General features: G+C 44.6%; 1 protein-coding gene across 2 annotated transcripts in view; it reads left to right on the top strand.

The window, feature by feature from the left end:
- Positions 1–26789, top strand: part of ADAMTSL3 (ADAMTS like 3) — a 348695-nt gene that overhangs the window by 240137 nt on the left and 81769 nt on the right. For both annotated transcript variants that reach the window (XM_043554621.1, XM_043554622.1), the window contains 3 exons: positions 9401–9530; positions 24133–24325; positions 24405–24584. In XM_043554621.1, the coding sequence (XP_043410556.1) occupies positions 9401–9530; positions 24133–24325; positions 24405–24584 (503 nt within the window). The remainder of the gene's footprint in view (positions 1–9400; positions 9531–24132; positions 24326–24404; positions 24585–26789) is intronic.

Genomic DNA, 26789 nt, shown 5'->3' with positions numbered 1-26789 from the left:
GTTTCCAGTTGAGGTCCATCCATGTTGTAGCATGAATCAGAACTTCATTCCTTTTTATGACTAATACTCTTCCATTGTAGGGATAAACCACATTTTGCTTATCCATTCATCAGTTAGAAATTTGGATTCTTTGCATGTCTTGGGTGTTATGAATAATCCTACTATGGCCATTCAGGTACATGTTTTTATATGGACATACTTTTTCATGTTTCTTGGGTATGTACCTTGGAGTAGTAGAATGACCTTTGAATCCACTTAAAACATACAAATTTGGGACGCCTGGGTGGCTCAGTCAGTTGGGCATCCTACTCTTGGTTCTGGCTGAGGTTGTGATCTCACGGTTGTGGGATCAAGCCCCATGTCAGTCTCTATGCCAAGTGTGGAGCCCGCTTGGGATTTTCTCGCCCCCCACTTCTTTCTCTGCTCCTCCCCTGTTCATATGCATGCATGCATGCTCTCTCTCTCTCTCAAAATAAATAAATAAACAAACTTTAAAAAATACAAGTTTTGCGAAACCTGGCTAATTGAGTTTATCCTTATTGGCCCTGTGGACCTTTGGTCTGACTGTGAGAAGACAGAGCACCTTGAACATGTCAGAAGTGCAGCTCACTGTGCAGATAGTTGATGTGGAGTGCCCGTTTATTGTCTGGCATCCTCTTGTGAACTTGGAACACATTTTACAAGTTTTAACAGAGATCAACTTGAAACTCTTTCAATACTCAGTTAAACAGCAATTTCGCCTTGTGAGAGTGCATTGTATTGTGTAATCCTAGAATAATACCATTTAAGTGAACCTTGGATACCCACTAACCCAAATTTTACAGTTAGGGAAACCGAGGCTCAGAGGCCATCATGCAGTCCCAAGCAGAAAGCAGTTCTCATCTTTTAGAGAGAGCTGGCCATATAATGGGTGCATATAATAAGTCTTTTAACTTGGCAAAAAATAATATTTTCAACTTTGGGGGTTCAAGCTTAAATTTTGCTTTTAAATAAGTAAATTCTGTGAAACGTAAAGGGTAATGCTTGAAACCTGGATCCTCAATAAAGACAGGGAAGCTCATGCCTGCTCTGTGCTAGACTTCATGGCTCTGGGTTCTGGGCTCAAAATCGGGATATAAAATGAGTAGCACACAGTCCTTCCTTGACTTGATGGTGCACAGCTTTTGGTTAGCTTGCCTTTATCGTCTTGACCGTACTAGCTACATACAGTGACACTTGCCTCTCGGTGATCCATTTTAATGTGGTTTTGGAGGCTCAGCCTCTGCAAGTCCACTTCTGTGTGATTAGGAATGTCGGTTTGAACCCTCCCCCTGCACGCGAGGAGAGTGGGTCTGCCATAACTGAAGACCACAGGAAGATAGCATTTCCACAGGCACACAACCGTGTCTCCAGCTTCCTATTTCTGGTAGAAAAAATAATAGATGCAAATGACAGATTCCTGCAAAGATCGTATCCTGATCCTCTGTGTACTTGTATTTTCCAACTAATCTTCATATCATACGAGAAATAAAAATACATCTGTTCGTTGTAATTGTTGGTACTTAGGAATCTTTCCTAAGTCGGCTTTCATTTTGGAGTGGCAACAGAGAGTTCTTTTTTAGTTCCTGGAAACATGAAGAATTCAGACATTGGATTTCCAGCTTCCACAGCGTATATACGTATGCGTGCAGCATAGTATGTGTGCACGTGCGTGCGTATATACGTAGACCTCCCGGAAGATGTGCCTGCCTTTGTAACACCCCCTGTTAAGGTTTTGTAATTTCGTACATCATCAACATTCCTCACCAGAATTTTTCTTTGTATTTTATGTTATTTGTTGCATTTAGGCCCTTTCGTTTTTACTTTTGTATTTTTAAAACAATTGCTTAATGTTTATCTTGGAGGGAGAGAGACAGACAGATACAGAGACAGAGTGTGAGCAGGGGAGGGGCCGAGAAAGAGGGAGACACAGAATCCGAAGCAGGCTCCGGGCTGTCAGCACAGAGCCCCATGCGGGGCTCGAACCCATGAACCGTGGGATCATGACCTGAGCCGAAGTCGGATGCTTAACCCACTGAGGCACCCAGGCGCCCTTACCTTTGTATTTTCTAACAGCACAGGCTAGGAGCAGATTCACTGACTTTGACGCCTGACCCCACTTTGAACCCTAGCCCTGCCACTCTCTTTGGGCTGTTATAGAAGTTTGTAGAGGCTCATTTTTGCAAAATGAGAGGAGCCATACCTCCTTCGTGAGGATTAATGAGGCGATTAAGTGTCCTCATGTAACAGGATGACGTTGGAGACCTTCTTAATCACAGTGCCTGGCACACGGTATAGAATAAGTGTTAGTGGGATGATTAATTTATAATATAATAACAGCAGGGTGTTCTTTTTATAATGCCGCCATTTTTTCTCTTTAAAAAATCTGATTAAATTGCTGAACCCCCTTTTATTTCTTTTTTTTTTTTAAGGTTTATTTATTTTGAAATAGAGAACACAAGCAGGGGAGGGGCAGAGAGAGAGAGTCCCAAGCAGGCTCCACACTGTCAGCACAGAGCCTGACGTGGGGCTCAAACTCACAGACTGGGAGATCGTGACCTGAGCCGAAACCAAGAGTCAGATGCTTAACCAGCTGAGCCCCCCAGGTGTGCCAAATTGCTGAGCTCCTTAATGCATCTACCGGTTTTAAGTTCATTCTTACCAATTCTCTTAAGTAAAATAACCATCTCTAATTCATGATGATTTTATTTTTCCCTTTCAAATAGTTATTTATCTTATTTGAACTTTTTAAATCTTATTTCTTTGTCTAGAATTTCAAGAACAATAATAAATAATGTGGGCAGCGCCAGCCCTGCCACCTCGCCTTTGTCCTGACAGTTAGCAGGCACCTCCCCGTTGTTTCATTTAAAAACATTCTTGGGGCGCCCGGGTGGCTCAGTCGGTTGAACGTCCAACTTCGGCTCAGGTCACGATCTCACGGTTTGTGGGTTCGAGCCCCGCGTCGGGCTCTGTGCTGACAGGTCAGAGCCTGGAGCCTGCTTCGGATTCTGTCTCCTTCTCTCTCTGCCCCTCCCCACTTGTGCTCTGTCTCTCAAAAATAAATGAATGTAAAAAAAATTAAAACAAAATTTCTACAGATATCTATTGCACGTTTCTTTGTGGTAGGCACCGGGCTGGGTGACAGTGACTCTAACTAGTTCCTGCTTTTGGAACTCAAGTCTAGTGGGGAAAATGCACTGATCACATAATCACCCACATGTGTAAATCACAGCTGGTTATAGCAAAATAAATGCATGGTGCTAGGAAAACATATAATAGGAGGAACTTGACCTAATTAGGGAAGTAAGGGAAACCCTCCCTAAAAACAACTACACTTGAACTTAAATATGAAAGATGGGGAATTGCTGAAGCAAAAGAGGCCGTTGGAGGGGGTGGCCCGGAAAGAGTTCCCAGCAGAAAAAAAAAAGGCAGGTAAAAAGTCCCTGGGTGCCAGGAGGGTTCATGGTCCATCCCCAGAGTGAAGAAGGCAGGTGCGGCTGGAGTGGTGAGAAAGACAGCGAGGTGATGCTAGAGAAGAAGGCAGGGGCCAGACAATGAATGCCTTGTGGGCAAAGCTGATTTGGCTCTTTATCCCAAGATCAGTGGGAGACCATTCAAAGAATCAAAGCGGGGGATGCATGATCCAATTTTTCTGTATCTCAGAAAGGTGAGTCGAGCCGTATCGTAAAGAAACAGGTTTGGGAGGGATAAGAGCAGATGTGAGGGAGGCCGTCTACAAAGCTGTTGCCTCGTCCAGGCAGGGACTTGTTCTTGAGCAGTAATGACAGCAGAGGTGGAGGGCAGTGGATAACTCTGAGAAATATGTAGAAGGTGAAAGTCTGTTGGTGGAGGCGTGAGTGCAGGGGAGGTGTCAAAGCTGAGTCCCCGGGCCCTCTTCCGAGATGACGCATGCTCGGTGGAGGTCCAGCTGGGCACGAGGACATCATGAGTTCCGTTTGTGGACGCGACGACTTAACGTGCCTGCGGACTTGCGAACGGAAATGCTAAGTAGGCTTTGTGAGTGTGTGAATCTGAAGCAAAGCACAAAGATCCAGAATTGAAGTATACGTTTGTGAGTCTCCCGTGTGCGGAGAGGATCGAAGCCAGGGTAGTGGCTCAATCTCCAGGAAGAGAATGGGTGGCCATCGGTGACTCGGAGTCAATTCAGTGGAGTGTTGGACACAGAAGTCGGATTTGCAAGAATGGAGGAAAGGGTGGCAGGTGACAAAATGGAGGTGAATGGATTTTTTTGTGGCAAAATTTATGATAAAGAATGCAGAGAGAGGGAAAAGGCTAGAAGGCGTCATGGATTGACGGAGAGCTGGGTGCGTGTTATTTCTTCATGACTGAGTGGCTTGGGTACGTTCACAAGGCAGCAACAAAGCTCTCGGATAAAAGCGAAGGGAGAGGTAATCAAATTTCCTGGGAAGGTGGAAGGGAGTGAAATCCAGCAAACTCCTAATTGAAAGAAATAGACAAGGAAAAGGCCAGGATGCTTGTGAGATGGTGGGTCTGTATGCCCGAGGGCAGGAAGTTCCTGGTTGTTTCGTGTTGTGTGTGTGTGTGTGTGTGTGTGTGTGTGTGTGTGTGTGTGTGAATGATTTGGTGAGTGAAGCGATAGATGGTTGAGGTCACAGTGTAATGTTCTTTCATTGTCCTGCCGACTACCGGGTGTTAGTATTTGATTTAGGGTTTCGCATAGATATATGCAAACTGTAAATGAAATACATAGAAATGCTGTTGATGCGCGGAAGTATTGTCCACATAGCATGGGGGAGTCCAAGCATGCGTTCCCATGAAAGGGAATGTGGGACTGAAAGCTGAATTGGCCCACCATGGGCTCACACTGGAGTACTCCCTGTGGACATGTGTTCCCGCCACGAAATGTTAGCGGTCCCTATTTCGTTCTCTGCAGGTCCCTTCAAGTCATGACAGGCCCCTAGCCGTACTTTCTCCTTGACACATTCGGTCACTTCCTCTCAGGCTCCAGTGACATCCAGTGATCCCCTTCCTGCGGCCACATGGTTTCAACAGTCCTTAATCTTTACTGGCGGTCTCCTCAAGTCGTTGCTAAAAGGAACCCACCTATCTGCAGTGCGTAAAACTCGGCATTTTAACACCACGGATGATACTGTTCTCCACAGTTCTCCCAGCCCAGAACGTACTCTGCTTCCTCTCCTTCTCGTTCCCTGGGACTTTAGAGTGGCATCCACTCGTTCGCAGTGGCCAGTCAGCTGAGAGAGCAAAAAAAAAAACATGTATTAACTCTTCTTTTCAATATGGCCCTGGGCTTGTGTGTGGAATACAACACACACTCCTGGTTGCCTCACAAGGCAACACCACACGAGGGAGGTGTGTTCATTTATTTTCTTTTATAGATCCCGACATCAGGGTTACCGTCCTTTTGTAAATGTGAGTTGGAGTCTTTTGTACCTTTCAACCATCTTCAGTAGTTTATGTCATGGATATTATCCATCCAAGAAGCTTGAAAGCACTGGTTCCTGCAAGTATCTGAATCTCATTCTTATTTTTCCCTCCCGGGGGCGGGATTGAGGGGAGAGGCATCATGGCTGGATCTTTAACATCATTTCCAGTACCCCCCCTACACCCCCTGCTTATTGTCATATTCAAGATTTTAATTTTTAAGTAAATTCCTCAATTTAGGTTTTCTTGGGGGGGGGAAAGTGATCCATTTCATGACAATATTGAAATTATCATTGGGTGGTTCATCCGGGGGCACCTGGGTGTTTCACTTGGTTAAATGTCCGACTCTTGATTTCAGCTCAGGTCATGATCTCATGGTTCATGGGATTGAGCCCCACGTTGGGCTCTGTGTTGACTGCACGGAGCCTGCTTGGCATTCTTCCTCCCCTTCTCTCTCTCTCCCCACCCCCTCTAAGTAAATAAATACAAACAAACATACATTAAAAAACAAAAAAGAGTTGTCCATCTGGTCTCAGGTTGCTTTAAGCCTCTCTCCTCTCTTTTTTCTGGTCAAAGATTATGTGTAATCCATTCTGTCTTTCTGACCTAGCAGTTATATAGGGACTGACTTTTGGAAAATTCTAATGGTTGGATTTGAGCGGTCAATTGGCTCCTATTCATTTATCGCTGGACTCTGTTGCGGTCAGAGAATGTTACCTGCCTCTGGCTTTTGGAACTCACTGCAGTTTGCCTTATAATCTGATGTAGGACCAGTTTTTGTTAATGTTCCATTGGTGCTTCAAAAGAGCATATTACATCTATTTCTAGGGCCCAGGGCTACTTGGTTATTGAATTAGCATACTTTTCTTACTCATTTTTTCATATTTATTTTACAACTTGATGTATCAAATACTGGATAGTAATTGAAAGGTTCTGACTAGATTTCTTCATTGTTCTTGGTATTTCTTAGAGAGAGAGAGAGAGAGAGAGAGAAAGAAGGATATAGAGAGAGAGAGAGTGAATAGATTTCTTCATTGTTCTTGGTATTTCTTAGAAAGAGGGAGAGGAAGAGAGAGAGAGAAAAAGAGGGAGGGAGAGAGAGAGAGAGAGAGAATGACTAGGTTTCTTCAGTTTTCTTGGTATTTCTTAGAGAAAGAAAGAAAGAGGGATAGAGAGAGAGAGTGACTATATTTCTTCATTGTTCTTGGCATTTCTTAGAAAGAGGGAGAGGGGGAGAGAGAGAGAAAAAGAGGGATAGAGAGAGAGAGAGAATGACCAGATTTCTTCATTGTTCTTGGTATTTCTTAGAGAGAGAGAGAAAGAAAGAGGGATAGAGAGAGAGTGACTAGATTTCTTCATTGTTCTTGGTATTTCTTCTTCTTCTTCTTCTTCTTCTTCTTCTTCTTCTAGAGAGAGAGGTAGAGGGAGAGAGAGAGAGAATTATGTTATTTGGCATGTTGAATCAGTCAAGACTTGTGAACAAGGAGCCCGACTCACTCTAACCTTCAACAGAAGGAAATGTGTCAGTTCATTCATTGGCTCCATTTCTCTTTTTAGAGTCCCTTTCCCCCCCTCGTCATTAATTCATTTCTTGACGAAGGCTTTGAATATTATTTCTGCTCCAAAAAGACCCTCTCTTCACGACGCTGTAGAAGGTCAAGTGTGAATTGAAGGGTGTTGCTTCATGCTTCCAAAAGGATTTGTTAGGAAAATTACACCATGATTTCAACACTTTGTTTTATAGCTTCTAAACACATCACGATTGTCACCCAAATTTTGCCAAGTAAAAGGTGAAGCAAACTTATATGTTTTTATGTTTACTTTTGAAGGTAAAGGTTTTATCCAGCCTCTTGAAATGAAAAGCCTTTAGGTCGAGTATGCGGGATAGAAGATACTCTTGTGGCTGCCCTTGGAAAACACATTTTTCTAGCCGTGTCCCTTTGTATCTCAAGTTAGCCAGTATTTGTTAAAAAGTAGTTCATGGGAGATCCTTGGAGGTTTAAGACTGCATCCTGCCATGGCCGGAAACATAAGATTACAACTATAGAAAGGAGAAAACATAGCAGAAAGCACTGCACATCACACATGTATATTTTATATATCCTTTTGGCCTATTCTGCATTCTGTAAAATACTGTAAGACGGATGAATTGAGACGTGGCATTTGGAAGGAGAACCACAGTCTTCAAACATAATGGAACACACATTCTTGCATGAAACTGAATACATTTGCATATTTCAAATAGTATAGTCCGTTGCTGTTGCAATTTTCATTTGATTTTTTTTTCATCAAAACTTTGATTTATATTTCGTTCTCAGTTCTGATTTTTCAGTGATTCTTTTTGTGTCAACAGACAAAGAATAGTGGTTGGGACGCGGGCTTTGGGGTCGGACAGAGCTGGCTGGCCTCCAAGGAAAAACATGCCTGCGGGGGTTCCTATTTGCACAGTCTCTGCCTTGACCGGTTGACTGTATTGTATTTTGGAATCCCTGGAGTACAGAGAAAGAGCACTCACGTAGGAGATAGGAAATCTAACTTTTTTTAATGTTTATTTATTTTTGAGAGACAGAGAGACAGAGCGCAAGCAGGGGAGGGGCAGAGAGAGAGGGAGACACAGAATCCGAAGCAGGCCCCAGGCTCTGAGCGGTCAGCACAGAGCCTGACGCGGGGCTCAAACCCATGGACCACGAGATCGTGACCTGAGCTGAAGTCAGACGCTTAACCAGACGCCCCTAATGAGCCACCCAGGCCCCCCTAAGATTTTTTTTAATGTTTATTTTTGAGAGAGAGAGAGAAAGAGAGAGAGAGAGAGAGAGAGCATGAGTGGGGGAGTGGGTGAGGGGCAGAGAGAGAGGGAGACACAGAATCCAAAGCAGGCTCCAGGCTCCGAGCTGTCAGCACAGAGCCTGACGCGGGGCTCGAACTCACGAACTGTGAGATCATGGCCTGAACCGAAGTCGGATGTTTAACTGACGGAGCCCCCCACGCACCCCTCTAATTTTTAGTTTTGAGTGTACCATTTTTGGCTGCCTTAATTTCTCTCTAGGCTTCAGTTTTCCTTATTATTAAATTAATGAGATGGAGATAATGATACCGTTCTTTGGACCTCCCAAGATTCCCGTGGGCCCAAACGGTGCCCGCGAAAGACTTCATACACGCCAGAGCGCTTTCCCGATGGGAGGTATTACTGTTGTTTCTGCCGGCAACGGCAATATCACGAAGTATAGTAATAGCGAACAGGAGTTCAGACCATAATGAACGCTGGAGTAAGGATTGTCCATCAAAGTTAGCACGTATGCAGTGACATAGAAAAAATGTCACTCCTTCGTGGCTGACGTGACAATCCCTCTCTCCGGGAACTACTAGTGTGTGGTTTGGAGAACACTTGGGTGGTTCGGTTGAGGGGACTTGGACTGGGAACACAGGTAAGTCTGCAGGTAGACGGGGAGTCGGGATGTCCTTTCATGTGTCAAGGTGAGTATATTTGGGCGGAGAGGGTAGTGGTGCTGAGTTGAAAAGGTGAGTGGTGGGGCGCCTGGGTGGCGCAGTCGGTTAAGCGTCCGACTTCAGCCAGGTCACGATCTCGCGGTCCATGAGTTCGAGCCCCGCGTCAGGCTCTGGGCTGACGGCTCAGAGCCTGGACCCTGTTTCCGATTCTGTGTCTCCCTCTCTCTCTGCCCCTCCCCCGTTCATGCTCTGTCTCTCTCTGTCCCAAAAATAAAAAAAATAAACGTTGAAAAAAAAAATTTTTAAAAAGAAAAGGTGAGTGAGAGAATATTAAAGACTGGAAGCCTTTGAAAGATGCCCAGTCTGCACGCGCACCCTGAAATGCAGCCCACAGCCAAGCGATATACTCAAAAGGCAATGGCTAAAGAAGTCCCAAGACCCTGTTTTCCCCCCCCCACAGTGAGTTATTCTAAGTCACTTGCATTTTTTTTTTCCTCTTCCCTACCTCCAGGCCATCAAGAAGCGATAGCCGTGTGCTTACACACCCAGACCCAGCAGACAGTCAGTGACACCTTGTGTGATATGGTCCACCGCCCTCCTCCGATGAGCCAGGCTTGCAACCCGGAACCCTGCCCACCCAGGTACGTGCTGCCCTGCGCTCCTGGGACACTGCGCCGAAGGGAACGCCCTCTCCTGCAGAGACCCCCACGTGTGCACAGGGGCTTGTAGGTGCACCCGAGGTAGGTCACCTAGCCTACGTTCTGTATTCGTTGAATGACTGAGTGATCCCCTACTCGTTACCTAGAACTCACCCCACGTTGGTCATTATCCTTCCCACTGACTTGCCTTAGATCGTAGGTTGTGGGGTGTGATCTTGTAAGCCCCAAAGAATAGGAGAGGTTGTCTTATTTTTGGTTTCCTTGGTCTGAAAGGTTGACCCTGAAAGTTAATCTTCTTCCTTGCTTAAGTCCGTAGAAGATGCTGGGGAGGTTTCTTGGAAGGGAGGGTAGATTCTCCTCATGTTGCGCTCTCCCCGGGTGTTGCTGGCTGCAGAGGATTTTGACTCAGCAGCATTAGTTTCTCGCACAAGAACTTCCAGGATCCAACCCCCAGTTTTTTCCTTCTTCTCTCCCAACCCTTTGTTGTCTTGGTCATACTTCCATGATAAGAATCAGTTGCCCAAAATATCTATATTTTAGACAATAAAATAGGGATAAGAGTAATATCTTATTCCCAGGCAGCTCCCCTCCCTCTTTGCCAGATTCTCTGAACCACCTCTTGGTACGTGTCGCCCGTCTAATGAGGCACCTTTAGCCCCCAAAGTCAAGTTTGCTACGTCTAGGACCCTAAGTGACTGAAGAAGGTCATTGTGTTCCTCCGGCCATACTGGCTGGCGTAAGGACAGGTGTATTTTATGTCTATTCAGGAAATAAGTCTGATTCTGGAATTCTCTTGACCCTTCTCATATTGATCCCATGAAATGTGTTGGCTGTGATGTAAAAACTCCTGCCTTGATGGTCTGAGGGTGATGGGGTAGGGACGGAATAAGCCAGTGCTCCCTAGGAATCCAGCTCTCCCCATCCTACGGGTGGGCCCTTTCCTTCTGAATCTGCGTCTCCGACCTGCACGCTCTCAGAAGGAGGGCCTGCCCCTGTGTGCGTTTCATCTTCGGTGAGGACACCCCTGCGAAGAGCCAGGCACAGCGTTTCGTACCCATTACCGTATTTCTGACTTCCGTCATAGGCCGAGGAGATGCCAGGGACTTCCTGACTTGTGTTCCAGCCATCTTGCTGTGCTCTGCTGTGCTCCGCTGGGAAGCAGTTAGGGCCTGGGCCCAGAAACAGCACAGGGAAATCTGCTTCCCCTCTCTCCCCCACCCCTGCCCACCCTGGGCTTCTCGCGTTGTAGGACCATCCAAGATTGCAGAAGAGACGTACAGGAGGGGTTTGGGGAAGGTCTGCTCTAACCGCTCAGGGTGCCCACTTGGCAAAGTGTGTCCAGAGCTTTCCAAGGGCATCGAGCACATCAAGTGGATGTGCCGTTCTGAGCGCACATCCACTTCTATGGCACTTACGCTATTTGTATAAACCCTCAACATCCAAATCACCTGTCCAGGGTTCTCAGCCATTGGAACCAGTGACTCAGACAGTCTTGGAAAAGCCAGGGATTCTTTTTTCCTTCCCTGACACATCCCTCCCCTGAGGCTCTGTAGGTGGAAGCGGATGGCTGTCTGTCTGACCTGGAGTAAGGGACAAGGGGAAACAGTGAGGGGAAGAAGCGTACTTCACTCTCCCGACATGTTTTCCCCTGAGGCTGGAATCAGGCGCGAGCTCCCCTTTCTCTGCACCAGCCATCTTTCTGGAAAGAGGACTATAAACGAAGTGATTTGGAATTTATACCAGGTTTAAATGGCGAGCGCAGTTTGGCGAATTACACGGCTTCACAGCCATAAACAGAGAAGGGTAAAAAGAAGAAAATATCACCCCCCAGATTTGGAGTGTGCCTTGTTTCTGGTTTCAAGTCTCATTCTGTATCAACATAAGGTTAGTCTTCACCCAGTTGTGTCTTTTCTTTCTAGGCCCAGTCATTGGCAGGTGAGGCCATGGGCACAAGTGGACAGGTGGACAGTTAAGCAGAAAATGGAAACAGGAGGGGTTTACACAGCACAGAGTCGGGGGCGGGGCTGAGGCCACCGTTGTTGAAACCGGCTGTAAAAACAACCCGGTTCCCGATCTTGCTCTCAAAGTGAAGACAGCCCTGGTGGGTCCTCGTACAAGTTTTTTAGGGGGAAAAAATGAAAATACAGAACAATCCATTCTGTCTTCATTCTACAAATGAGTCTGCCCAACTGCAGTCGCCACCTACATTTGGTTCAGTGTTAGGTAAAAAGTCGATTCCTGACGTATTAGTGTGATTTTTAAAGACTAAATCCAAATCAAACATTTCCCTCTATTTATTCTATTTTATCCTAAAATTTGAGGTCCTTCTTAAAGTGGCTTCACGTTAAGTGGCCTTTTCTGGTTTCATTTCTCCTCTGGTGACACGGACATGATTCATGCTGATTTATCTCCTAACATCTCATAAACTTGTCCTGTCCATTCCTCACTGCCCCTGCCCTCATTCGGCTGTGTTTTGCGTGATCTGTTTCAGTAGTTTCTGCATAAACTCCTGCCTCTCGTGTTTCCTGCTCTGGTCCACGGGCCCGTGTATGACCTTGAAGGATCTTTCTAAGTCGTGGTGACCGTGTCAAGCCCCCAGGTGAAACCCTTGAGCACCTTTCCTCACCTGGGGATTAAAAATCCACACTCTTTACTTTGGCATATGGAGGAGTCTCCTGGGACTACCTCAGACTAGGGGGCTTAATCGGCAGGAACGTATTGTCTCAGTCCTGGAGGCTGGGGAGTCTGAGATCAAGTGCTGGCAGGGTCGACTCCTGCTGAGGCTGGGAGGGAGAACCTGGTCCAGGTCTCTCTCCTGGCTCTTGGTAGCCGCCAGCGTTCCTTGGCTCACAGATGCTGTTCTCCCTGTGTTTCCGTGTTGTCTTCCTCCTGTTTGTCTCTTTGTCCAAATGTCCCCTTTTTATTGGGACAGCCCTCATATTGGATCGGGGCCCATTCTAATGACATCATCTAAGTTGATCATTGGCAAAGACCCTCTTTCCAAATAAGGTCACATTTACAGGTACTAGGACTCAAAGCTTCGACAACTTTTAGGGGGAAGCAATCCAATCCGCTGCAGCCTATAAAGTCCTTTGTGACCCTGGTTTTAGGTTTGAACCCTGTCTCCCGTCACTGCCACCCTCATTGCGGGCGTGTGCACACACACGCACATGCGCACACATGCAGAGGAACTTCCTCAGCAGCCATGGTGAATTTTCACCATGACCCACGCTCATGTTTGTTCATGCCTTCAGACCTTTGCACGTGCCAGGCCCACTGTCTGGAGCCCTTTTCTACCATGAAACAAGTTTATCCTCTCCCCGGGGAAGTGATCGCTTCTCACTGGTATAATGAAGTCCAATAGAATGAGAGGTGGGACCCTCATCTGAGACCCTTGTTAGAGGGGAGCTCTTAGGAGTGGAGAGAGGACCGGGGGTGGGTCAGGGGCGGCACCCCCGCTCGACCCCCTCCGGCAGTTTCAGAAGGTGCCTAGCCCTCCGGGCTGAGCTTCTCCATCTGAGTAACGATGGGAGATGCTGCACATTGTGACCCCCAAGGCCCTTTCAGTGCCAGCCTTTCACTGTAGAGGGTGCTTTCAGGTTGCGTTTTTCGCTCACATCTTCAGAACTATGCCTAGACCCTTGGGTCTACTCATGAGTAGTTGGAAATGCTCAGGGCTCATTTTAGTTCTAAGAACACCAGCCTTCCCTTGACCTGCCCAGGAGGTCACAGCAGGGTTGAGCTCAGTCTGCGGTACCGCTCTTTCTTTGCTCGCCGAGCCAGAGCAGGATTTAGGAACAAGTCCGGACCTTGTTTCTTAAGGCTGCTGAGGGACACACGCTGGTGTGCCCTGTGTGCAGAGAGCCTCTGTCCCCTCTTTGCTGGGCCTCAGCAACAATGATTGCACGTTATCTTCTCCAGCCACTTCTTGCCCACAGAGCTTCCAAGCTAGGAATAATAGAGCACACGATATGTGTTGGCCTCTTTGCAAAATTAAGAGTCTGTTTTTATGTGGAGGGAAACACTCTTCCTCGCTTCAAAATTGCAAATTTAATAAACTTTTCGAGCGTTGAGAATTATGTTGGAAAAAGCCCAGCAGAGACAAAGGGTCGGTGCCAAAGTAAAGGTAAGTTTACAAAAATGTTTTAGGTTCTAGAAACCAGTGGTGTAGGAATAACAGGAACAGGGTGTTGCGTAATATTTTCCACACAAATATTTACTGACTCCAAGGGCAATAGCAGTAAAATATCACCCCAGGGTGGAACTTACCACTGAGATTGGGTTGGACAGTCAGTGGATCTTTATTTACCCAAAGGCAAATGCATTTGATGTATTTGCCTAGACTCTCCAAGGTGGGGTGTTGTATGTTTATTTGCTCTTATGGGGTTACTCCCCCTGGTCTATGCTATAACTGCTGAGTGTCTGCTATTTATGGAGTTTCCTTTTTCCAGGAGCGAGCCAGCAGCTTGCAGAAACAGGCAAGGTTACATAATGGTCCCACTCATCTGAGGAAGGCTTTCTTCTCTGACAGCAGTCAGCACTGCTAGGGAGGGAGGTCAGAAAGCAAGAGGCAAGAGGGATGTGTTCCTCCGCCTACTTGTTACCCAGTTCTTGAGCTTGAAAAAATTCTGTATTTAGCCCATTGTCTGTTAAGAAGAAACCGCTACCCATTTCTTGATTAACAGTGGTTTCATTTCCAGTCCCTTGTGCCTCTGGTGGCGTCTTCTAGCTCCATACTTTCTTGAAAGATGAATATCCGAAGTCACTCCAAATAAGTTATACATCTAAGCCGAATTATAGTGAGACAATGTCCTTTTAGTTACTCACCCATGTGGCCCAATTATCATCAAAATGTGATGTATATATCTACTGTTGGTGATTGCCCTCACCTCGAAAGCTACTGGAAATTTATAGCTAAACTCACATTCTAATTAATAGGTTTCCAACGGAGATGGTGTTTTAATTTTACATTCTGTTCCAAATACAGATTGATGATCGATGCTGTATAAGAACAGGGAAATTAAAACAATATACCCAGGGGAAAGTCATGAAAAGAACTATCTGGGCCAGGAAAGGGACGGAAGTGTGAAGTGATGAGTGGAAACAGACCTGTGGTTCTTGAGGGCTTGAGGCCCCAAAGCCGTTGGGGTACGTGAGAATTCAGTGCCTATGGAGAGGAGGGACTGAATACCTTCCTTTTGATTGATTAAGAAGGAACCACCTCCACTGTTTCTTTGCAGGAAAAAGGTGCTGCCGAGCACAGCCTGAAGCCATTGTGTGAAGGCTGTGTGCTTGGGGAGACAGAGGACAGACACAATGATACAAGCCCAGATTACATGTTAGCTCAGTGGTTGGACCCCCAGCACCCTTGCTGTGCTTTTGTGGCATGTTGTCCACGCAAGACTTGGTTCCAGACTGGAGATCCTGGAGGGCTAGATGGAGACAAGCAAAACTGTAGACAGAGAAGGGTCAAGGGTCAGAGAAAAGGATAAAGGGAGATGAGGAAAGAGAAACCTTCCTCCACGTTGAGCCTGCAAAATGAAATTCCAAAGCACATGAAGAAATCTAATGCTAATGAAGATAGTCACTGGCATCAGCAGCTGAAAGGTGAATTCACTCCAGAAGAAATCAAGATACCAGAACAATCCAAAAAAGATTTTAAGTATTACTAAGGTCTTTGGGGTATAAATTGGTAAATAACATCCATGTGAAGAACTGGAAATTACAAAATAGACATAGGCAGAAATGTGGTAAGAATAGGTGAGTCTTAAAAAGAACCAATTAGAGGCATGCCTGGCTGGCTTAGTTGGTTAAGCGGCCAACCTTGGCGAGGGTCATGATCTCTCAGTATGTAAGTTCCAGCCCCACATTGGGCTCTGTGTTGACAGCTCAGAGCCTGGAGCCTGCTTCAGATTCCATGTCTCCCTTTCTCTCTGCCCCTCCCCTACTTGTGCTCACTCTCTCTCAAAAATAAATAAACATTAAAGAAGAACCAATGAGATAACCTAGAATTAATTCTTTTTTATTTATTTTGAGATATAGAGCGTGAGCAGCAGAGAGGCAGAGAGAGAGGGAAAGAGAATCCCAAGCAGACTCCATACTGTCAGCGCAGAGCCCCACATGGGGCTCAATCTCACAGTATGTCCACTTCATTATAAGCAGCTCGAGTCATATGCTTATCTGTTGGATCATGGTCAGATGTTCCACCATAGTGAGGCTTTTAGTATCTAAAAGGGCCCAGGACTAGGCAGGATCTGTTTCTTAAAAGGAACTTTGCAACATTATAAAAAGGTAAAGTTTAAGTTATATAAAGTATATCTCAATAAAGCTGTTCTTTAAAAAGGGAGAATGAAACATTTAATACTTTACTATGGTTGCATTTTCATTTTTGTTTTCTCTGGAGTTTATAATTGCCTTCATTTTTTTTGTTTTCTTAGTTCCTATGATCCTACCATTAATTTACTCTCAAAATATCTACCAGGGTTTAACTATCCTTGCAGTGCATTCAAATACCTCATGTATTCTGTTACATCATTTTCTTGGGGATATCCCTTTCAGAGCACTTCTTCTTCCTGCTCCAAATTGGACTGGTTGCTCCTTCCTAAACAGTTTTTGTGTCCTTTCACTCTCATATTGAGGGTTCCTTGCATCTCTTTTACATTGGATTCTTTGTTTTCCACCCTTCATGTTCCATGCTTTCCTCTTTCTTAGGCTGTTCACTGTTTTTTGTTGGAGCACATAAATCCAGGAGCTTCCCAAGAAAGCTAGGGATTAAATTTTTGCTCTTGAATATCTGGAAATGTTCTATTACACCTTAATCTTTTGCCTGGGTGTAGATTTCAAAGTTGCATATCACTTCCTCTCAAAAAAAATTTTTTTTGAGACACAGAGAGAGAGAGCAAGAGAGCACATGTGTGTGAGAAATTAGGGGAGGGGTAGAGAGAGAGGGAGAGAGAGAAGATCAAGCATTCTCCATGCCCAGTACTGAGCCTGACTCGAGGCTGGATGCCAAGACTCTGAGATCATGACCTGAGCTGAAATCCAGAGTCGGACACTTAGCTGACTGAGCCCAGGTGTCCTCCAAACAATTTCTTGAAGCATTGCTCCATTCGCTGAGTTCTAACATCCAGTGCTGCTTTGAGAACTGCTTTGCCACGTAGATCCCTCATCATCCACGCAGACCTGTTTTATTACCTCTGGAAGACAGTGGAACAATGTCATATGCTTTGGCGTAGCTCATTGTTATCTTTTGTGCTGGGACATTGGGAGGGGCTTTAAAATCCTAATACTTCTTTCCATTTTGGGAAATTTTCTCGAGTTATTCTTTTCTTCTGCTTTTTAAATGAACCTCCCATTGTATAATGTTGGACTTTCTGAACTGACCCAACTTTGCATTTCTTCTATTCCTACTTTTTGAGAGTTATCTTTACTTCTATTTCTCAATTGATTGGTTACATTTTTATTTAGTTATTTTTAATTTACACAGGTCTTTTTGGTTCTCTTTAGGTTCCTAGTACCTTTTTCAACAACATCCTGTTTTCATTTCGTGAATACAGTATCTTTTGTTTCTTGAGAATATGAATTACGAAGTTTTTATTTTATATTAGTTTTGTTTTCTTTTGTACCTTGCATTCTGTCTGTTTTCTCCTGTATGCCTATTTTGGTTTCTTTTTTCTTAGATGTTTTAATTAAATATTTTATGTTCCTTGACTGTTCATTTAAGTATGATGTATTAAAAAAGGCAGATTGGAAGCCCTGTGTATATGGACAGAATTTGTTGAGTGGTAGGCTTCACTCTAGGGTGATCTAGATGGGCTGCTTCATAGGGAGACCTTCTGAATTTGATTTTTGTTCTCAAGCTAGTTAATGTTTCTTTTTTTTTCTTTTTTTCTTGAATATCTTTTAATTTATTTATTTTTTAAATTTACATCCAAGTTAGTTAGCATATAGTGCAACAATGATTTCAGGAGTAGATTCCTTCGTGCCCCTTCCCCATTTAGCCCATCCCCCCCCTCACAACCCCTCCAGTAACCATCTGTTTGTTCTCCATATTTAAGAGTCTCTTATGTTTTATCCCACTCCCTGTTTTTATATTACTTTTGCTTCCCTTCCCTTATGTTCCTCTGTTTTGTATCTTAAAGTCCTCATATGAGTGAAGTCATAGGATTTTTGTCTTTCTCTGACTAATTTCACTTAGCATAATACCCACTAGTTCCATCCACGTAGTTGCAATGGTAGGATTTCGGTCTTTTGATTGTCGAGGAATACTCCATTGTGTGTGTGTGTGCGCGTGTGTGTGTGTGTGTGTATAGTGCTGCTATAAACATTGGGGTGCATGTGTCCCTTCGAAACAGCACACCTGTATCGCATGGATAAATACCTAGTAATGCAATTGCTGGGTCATAGGGTAGTTTAATTTTTTGAGGAATCTCCATACGGTTTTCCAGAGTGGATACACCAGTTTGCATTCCCACCAGTGGTGCAAAAGAGATCCACTTTCTCTGCATCCTCACCAACCTCTGTTGTTGCCAGAGTTGTTCATGTTAGCCATTCTGACAGGTATGAGGTGGTGTCTCATTGTGATTTTGATTTGTGTTTTCATGATGATGAGTGATGTTGAGTATTTTTTCATGTGTTGGTTGGCCATCTGGATGTCTTCTTTGGAGAAGTGTCTATTCATGTCTCTTGCCCATTTCTTCACTGGATTATTTGTTTTTTGGGTGTTAAGTTCTTTATAGATTTTGGATACTAAAGCTTTATCTGATATGTCATTTGCAAGTATCTTCTCCCATTCTGTCAGTTGCCTTTTAGTTTTGCTCATTGCTTCCTTCACTGTGCAGAAGCTTTTTATTTTGATGAGGTCCCAATGGTTCATTTTTGCTTTTGTTTCCCTTGCCTCCGGAGACATGTTGAGTAAGAAGTTCCTGCAGCCAAGGTCAAAGAGGTTTTTACCTGCTTTCTCCTCGAGGATTTTGATGGCTTCCTGTCTTACATTTAGGTCTTTCATCCATTTTGAGTTTGTTTTTGTGTAGCCGGTTAATGTTTCTAGTGATGATTTCTCCAACCTTTTGTCACGTGGGAAAAGGATACAAGTCTGACTGGAAGTATTTTTTCTGAGCCAAGACAGAAGAACTCTAATGGTCTCACCTGGCAATACGTAGATCCTCACTTATTCCTCATTCTTAGTACAGTCCCCCCCTTTTTGCTCTTTGCCAAGTCCTTAAGTAAGTCCCTCGACCTTCTGTCAGGTGTGGGAGAATAAATCGCCTTCATGCCTCAGACATGCAAAAGGATTTCAGGTTTATATAGACTTTAAGTGAATCACTTTCAGTGAATTTTAGCTTCAGCTATGCCCCAGTTTTAGACATATGTTGTGTCTGATCTTCTCATGGCTTCTTGCTTTTGGACTTTCCCACAAATACCGGCTTAGTTTTCAGAGTTCTCCAGGCTGCTAAGTTAAACATCACGTTCCATCTTCTCGCCAGCTTACAAAATGTTTCAAATGCATCTCTGATAGTCTCTTTGTCTTTGTGGTTATACGCCTTTGTTTGACACCACTTTTATCGCTTTGCTCTCTTTTTAGTGGGTATTTTTGGGAGTGTGGGTGGAAGGAAACAGAAGGAAGCATATGCAATCAGTCTGCTATTTCCTGGATCATTATTAGCCCCTAAGAATAAAAAAGAAAAAAACCCAACATAGTTACATTAAAGTTTTTTAAGACACTATAAAGATAAAGTGAGTATTATATTAAAACCAAATGTGGGAAATAGTACATGCTATACAAGTAGTGCTATTGTTATTTCTATTTCTTTAGGGGAGAATTCTGTCATCTGTTGAGTGTGTCTGCTCGCTTTCATGTCATTAATTTTTTTTCTCCTTGGACCTTTTGGTTTGCAAGCTCATATTGAATGGGAGTTACGTGTTCTTCTCTGGAGTTTTTGGCTTACCTGAATAAATACCTCTCCCCAAGAGCCTCAGATCAGAACCAGGTCTCATATTGCTTCCTTTAGGTTCGGATCCCAGGTGAGATTTTGCAGAACCCTTCCCAGATTATATGACAGTTTGGCGCAATAACCAGGCTCCAGTTATCTCCCTTCTTTTATGTTATCCCAGACAGCTGATCAATTTCAACCACACACACAGGCTACTTTTCTTCAGCCTTCAGTTATGGGTCAGGGAGTCTTGCCCACTGTGTTTCTAGAAACGAGCCTAGCTTCAGTCACCCCCCCTCACTGTGGTGCCAGGTGTTTACTTTCCCCGTAGAAATTGGACTCCCAGCTGTTATGGCAAGCTTTCAATTCTGGCATCCACTAAACCTGGATAACCTTAGTCCACTTCAGCACTGTTTCCATTTGATTTATGGTCTACTGAGATGTTTCTTTTGTATGGGAAATTAGCTTGAGCCTTATGTCTTTCATTAACTGTTACTGCCTTTTTTTTTTTAAAGAGAGAAGGATACAGATATCTTGCTCTATTCTCCTCCGCTGCCCCCACCACTACCATTTGCTTTTTTGGATGCACTTATTCAGATTAAGAAAGTTCTCAATCATGAATATTGGTGCAATTATCAACTGTTTTTCACCCTCTATTGAAACGATCACATGATTTCTCTCCTATGTTTTGTTAATATCAAAAACACTGATTGATTTGCCAAGATGGAAGCCACTTTGCCTTCCAGGAATAATCCCAACTTGGTCACGATGTAATATTTATTTATCATTTCATTGGTAATATTTTGTTTAGGATTTATACATCTGTGTTTATGAGTGACATTGACCTAAATGAGTCAGGAAGTTTTCCCTCTTTTTCTGTTTCTGGAGAATTTATATAAGGTTGGAATATTTATGCATTAAATGTTTAGTAGAATTTCTCCAAGGAAGCTGACACTTGAACTTCTTTTTTAAGTATTTTAAATTACAAATTTAACCTAATAGATATAGAACTATTCATATTTCTCTCCATTTATGTGTTAGTTTGGTAAGTCGGTTTTTGTAGGAATATTTTCAGTCTATGTAAGTTTTTTAATTTATTGACATATAGTGTTTTCCATTACACACTTATTCTCTTCATTTCTATTTTATTTTTTTAATGTTTATTTATTTTTGAGAGAGGGAGAGAGAAAGAGACAGACAGACAGACAGACAGACAGAGGATCCAAAGCAGGCTCGGCACTGTCAGTGCCGAGCCTGATACGGGGCTCAACCTCATGAATCATGAGATCGTGCCCTGAGCTGAAGTCAGACACTTAACTGATTGAGCCACCCACGTGCCCTGTACTCTTTATTTTTAATGCCTTTGAGATCCCCTCTTAAATTCCTTTCGTTGGTAATTATGGATTATCTTTTTGTTCTTCCTAAATCACCACGAGTTTATCAATTTTATTAGTCTTTTGAAGGGGTAACTTTTGTTTTCTGGTCCATTCGTATCTGTTCTCATGTATTTTGTACCTCTCTTCTACTTTTTGGGGGGAGGGGGGGTTTAATTTACTGTTTTTTTTTAACTTCTTTGGTATGGATACTTAGGTTATGATTTTAAGCCTTTCTTTTTAATATATTCATTTAAGGCTATTGATTTTCTTCTAATCATGGCTTTAGCTGCATTCCACAGGTTTTAGCACTTTGTATTTTTATTAGCAAGTATCTAAAACATACTGTCTAATTTCCATTATGATTTCTTCTTTGATCCATGAGTAATTTAGATGATTATTTCTAAGTATTGGGATTGTCTCATATGGTTCCACTGTGGTCAAAAAAACATGCTATATTAATCAGCCCAAGCTGTGATAACAAAATGTCATAGATTGGATAGATTAAGCAAAAAATTATTTTCTCACAGTTCTGGAGGTTGGAAAGTCTAAGATCAAGATGCTGGAAAGGGCACAGTTCTGATGAGAGCTCTCTTCTTGGCTTGAAGACACCTGCCTTTTTTCTGTGTCCTCCTGTTGGAGAGCGAGAAAGAGAGAGAGAGAGAGAGAGAGAGAGAGAACTCTGGTTTCTCTTCTGATAAGGCCACTGATCCCATCATGAGGCCCCCACCTCATGACCTCATCTAACTCTGATTACCTCCTAAAGTCCCAGTCTCAACTACCATCACATTAAAATTGAGGACTTCAAATAATTTGGGGGAGGGATACAACCATTCAGTCCACAGTGTGTACTGTTCGTATTGTAATCCTTTGATTAACTTCCCTTTTACTTGGGATTTGTACTTCTCTTTTATTTAGGATTTAGAATACATCATTACATGTAAAACTCTTTATGTATATTTGCAGATTTTGTGCTCAAGCTTTTTCCTAGCTTTGTGATGCATGAGAATATTTTAATCTTCTTTTTTACTTTGGAGCTTTTAAAATAACATGGGAATTCTCCTGTTTCTTGAAAATTTGTAGAAACTCAACCACAAAATTAACAGGATCTAGTCCCAATCTTGAATAAAACTTTTTGTAATTTCCCCAAAAGTTACCTACGTCATCAGGCCTTCGAAATGTGTCACTAAATTTACTATATTCTTATTTAAAGTTTGCCTTCTTGATATACCAGGGGCTTAGAGAAGTATTTTATAGCTTTTAAAATTTTTTATTACTTATGCTTCTATTTTCCTTATATCTAACAGCTGTACTTTATATGTATATTTATACTTTTTATTCAGTCTTCATACTTTTATGAGTATTATATCTTCATTGTGAACTTTGCCTTCATAAATGAAAGTTTTCATCTTTTTGTCCCATTGCATTTGTTTCGCATACTTTTCATTTTGTATTTTTCCTCTTATTTGCACAAGTAAAACATATTTATTATAGAAAATTAGAAATCAGAAAAACTGAAAGTCACCCTTAGATAAACACTATTTTTTTTCGAAGAACTAACTTCTTTTTTCTAACAATGAATGTTTATTTTAAGGAAAATCTGGGGAAATACTGGCAAGAATAAAGAAAATAAAAATCCTATCATTTAGACCTCATCACTGTTAACATTTTGATGGGTAATTATCCAGGCTTTTTTTCTGCGTGCATTTATAAATGCATAAAACAATATGATTATACAGTATTTTTGACCTGTTTTCTTTTTTTTTTTAATTTTTTTTTTCAACGTTTATTTATTTTTGGGACAGAGAGAGACAGAGCATGAACGGGCGAGGGGCAGAGAGAGAGGGAGACACAGAATCGGAAACAGGCTCCAGGCTCTGAGCCATCAGCCCAGAGCCCGACGCGGGGCTCGAACTCACGGACCGCGAGATCGTGACCTGGCTGAAGTCGGACGCTTAACCGACTGCGCCACCCAGGCGCCCCTTGACCTGTTTTCTAATAAACATGTATCATGAATTTATTTCAATGTCCAGAAGTATACTTTGTTTTTATTTTTTTTTTTAATTTTTTTTTTCAACGTTTATTTATGTTTGGGACAGAGAGAGACAGAGCATGAACGGGGGAGGGGCAGAGAGAGAGGGAGACACAGAATCGGAAACAGGCTCCAGGCTCCGAGCCATCAGCCCAGAGCCCGACGCGGGGCTCGAACTCACGGACCGCGAGATCGTGACCTGGCTGAAGTCGGACGCTTAACCGACTGCGCCACCCAGGCACCCCAAGAAGTATACTTTGTTTTTAAATGGCTGCTAGCATTGTGCTGCATGAATATACAGTTACTTAGTTTACCCTTTATTGTTAAACATTTAGATCGCCTCATTCATTCCATTTTATAAAATTTAATTAAATTGGCTTTTTGTTTTTTGTTTTTTTGCTATTACCCACCACCTAGGAGCAAACATCCTTTTATGTCAATTGTAAGGATTTTAAAATTGTTTCCTTATGATATGTCTCCACTGGTTAAAAATTTGCGTTCGCTGATCATTAAATATCCCCAAATTAAGATAACTATAACGTCCAGTCGTTCACCCATCAGGTGGGCAGGGATGCTGTCCGGTGTGGGTGACAGAAACCACGCTCTCTCACATGCTTCTAGCGGGAGTGTGAATCGAGATTCAAGAGAATCTTCCTTGAATGCAGTTTGGAAATATGTATCAAAAAGCAGCTGCCCTGGGTTTTCATTTTTACAGATGTTTCATGAGAAAACCTGATTTTTCCAAGATCTTATTGGAAAGGAATCCCATTATACGTACGTGTTGTAAATCCAATCCTAACAGAGAAGAATTTTCTTAGGGATATTCCAAATAATGAATCCAGGTGCCCTGAAAATTTCCTGAAGTGTGCTTTTAAGCATTTAAAATTTCTTCTGACACCCGTATAAATCATGCTTGCCTTGGGGCTCTATTCAAAACAAAACCAAGATTTTATTATTGATATATGGTGGCATGTTAAGAACGGGGAGAGATCTGCTCCTTTTGTCCTCTGGGCTTTCCCAAGTGGGTAAAAAAATCTTTAAACACTTTGCCCGCGTTTCTTGCCTGTGCATATTATATGTCTGTATTTTAACCGCCATCTGTCGGTGGGGATGCTGTGGTCTCGGGTCTGCGCGTGGAGTGTGAAATCTGGGCGCCCAGAGAAGAACTTGAAATCGTTGATGCTCGGACCGTTGCACGTGGTCTCACCGGCCACTTCAACTCCCCCGTCCCTTGTGTTTTGGTACAGGTGGCACACCGGCTCTTGGGGGCCCTGCTCGGCTACCTGTGGCGTCGGAATCCAGACCCGGGAGGTGCACTGCCTCTACCCGGGGGAGTCCCCGGCCCCCGCCGAGGAATGCAGGGATGAGAAGCCCCACGCTTTACAAGCCTGCAGTCAGTTTGATTGCCCTCCTAGCTGGCACATCGAGGAATGGCAGCAGGTACAGCAGACCGGGGACCCCACGGTCCGCCACGCCCGTGGCCGTTCAAGCCCCGACCCACCTCCTTCCGTCTCCTCAGTGTTCCAGGACCTGTGGCGGGGGGACTCAGAACCGAAGAGTCGCCTGCCGGCAGCTGTTAACGGACGGCGGCTTCTTGAATCTCTCCGATGAGTTGTGCCAAGGACCCAAGGCGTCTTCTCACAAGTCCTGCGCCCGAACAGACTGTCCTCCACATTTGACGGTGGGAGACTGGTCGAAGGTAAGGGCTGTCCCCAACCTTACTTCCTTTTCGCCCCCTTTTTTGTTTCAGCCTCTAATTATTTCCCCCACAAGATTCTGCGGCATGCGTTTGGGGGGGTGTGTCCTGGGGCCTCCAGTGGGGGTAGAGAGGCCTTCTGACATCAGACTCCATCTCAACAAATAAGAAAGGGCAGTCCCTGACCCGGCTGAGCTTCCCTGAGTCCTCAATCCCGTGCCGGGCTCAAAGCCTGTTACAGTCCTCTGGTCGTACCATCCCACGACGGTGCAGGAAGCGGACGTCCCCTCCATCTCTGTGGACGAGGACACAGAGGCGCATTTGGATTGAGTGACTTTCCCAAGGGTAGAGCTAGGATCCGAGGCCACGTCTGTGCGATCCAAGGTTCGTACGAGGGCGTACGTCTTTCATGCAAGAGCGGGGGGTTTTGCTCCAGACGCACCCACGATGGATTCCCAGCTCTGTTGCCTGCACACTGGGCGTCCTTGTTCAGCGTGCGTAAGCTGTCTGAGCCCCATTGCCCGTTATTTAAATGCAGTGGTTGCCGTGAGCTCAACATGAGATATTAGGACAGAAGCTCCTGGCAGAGTGGAGCCTTCTCATCTTCCCGAGGGAGAGCGCACATTCTTCTGGCCTAGGGTGGGTTCGCAGTGCCTCTGCCTGCTTGTTCTCCGGCTTTGTGTGTTCCTTGTTTTAGCGGGCTAGCTCAATTAAGTGCCAGTATTCAAACACTATCTTAATTGACAAGCTACCACTCATTGTCCTCATCTGGGCCACTGACAGTCGTCGATACATGTTTCCCTAAACCCTCAGAAAATGCTCAAGAAACAAACCCGTCCCTCCAGGGTCTGCGGGAGGAGCCCCAGGATCCAGCGACCGTGCTCACTCTGTCCAACTCCCAAGGAGCCGGAGCCAACGGGTGGCCGATACTCTCCCCCACGAATTGCTAGGTTGCAGGGCAGAAACACGAGGGGCAGGAAAACCGTTTCCTCCTACAGTCAGGGTCTGGATGGACAGAGGTGGCTGCCAGAGGCGAGGCATCTTTCCGAGGCTAGCGACGGGGAAGGACAGGTAGGAATCTGCCCTGGGGATCTTCATCTGTAAAAGCTGGCTTGCTTTGTTTCCCCTCCTCTGGCCCCAAGAAACAGTGGAAAGTATTCCTTTGAGACTGGGTCAGGCGGGGGGAAGTGGGCTAAGGTGTTGGTGTCTAGGGAGGCTGGTGGGCAGACAGTATTGATGGCAGTCACCCAGCTGAGCCCCAGGTGTGAAGACCTGCTGCTCCCCCTTGGAGGAGGTCAAGGGCCCAGTTACCATCTCCACGAGGTTAGGGGTAGAGCTGCAGGGGGCAGAAGGGCCGGGCACTTGTGCGGAGAGCTCTCAGCACTGTGTGATGCTTCGTCTCCTGGCTACACTAAGGGTGCCCAGATCCGACCACGCGGCCATCTCTTGACAAGCTGGGAGCTCCTGAGAAATGAAGAATCTTGAGCCCCCCCACCCCCACCCCCGGCCCCCAGGCCAGCCCTCAGGATCCGAATCTGCATCTCAACAAGCTCTCCAGGTGTTGTAAAGCACATCAGAGCTTGAGAAGCATTTCCCTACCTGCCCCTCATCCTTATCAGGGTTGCGCAGCCCTCGAGTTTGTGTCCAAAGTGGGAATGGCTCTGGGTAATAGTCTCTCTGGGCAAGTGCTGTCCTAACCTGAGGGGAAAAGGCAGGAAGGGAAGGGCAGGAAGTGAGCAGAGGTCATGGAGAAAACAGGCACCTTGTTTTGGATGCAGCCAGGGAGGACCTAGAACCCCTCCCATGCTCTAAAATACGCCTTTCTGCTTCTCTCTTTTTCTCCTTTTCCCTAAGAACAGACAGCCCTTGTCAGTTCCATCTTGTGTTCTAGAACAAACTCTTCTCATTGGCCTTTTAGAGTGGAGACTGGGCGTGTGTCCCTCTCCTGTCCATTCTCGATGTGAGCAGTGAATTTGCTGCTCCCGGTTCTGCATCACTGAAGTAACACCGTTATTATGTCCAGTCGTGCTTCCCATTGGGTCCTTGCTTTTGTCCTCACTCTCAAATCGTGGATCCAGGCCCGAGCTTCCCTCTTCTGTGAAGTCTTCCGCCCCTGAAATCGCACAGCACTTCCCAGCTTGAACTCACAATGACCCAAGGTTTTATGGCATTTCCCTGGGGAGCTACTTCCTGAGCGTGCATATGTTT

This window comes from Prionailurus bengalensis, chromosome B3, assembly GCF_016509475.1.
Source record: "Prionailurus bengalensis isolate Pbe53 chromosome B3, Fcat_Pben_1.1_paternal_pri, whole genome shotgun sequence".
Lineage (NCBI taxonomy): Eukaryota > Metazoa > Chordata > Mammalia > Carnivora > Felidae > Prionailurus > Prionailurus bengalensis.
The sequence above is the reverse complement of the archived record's forward strand: the minus strand, read 5'-3'. Positions and strand labels throughout refer to the sequence as shown.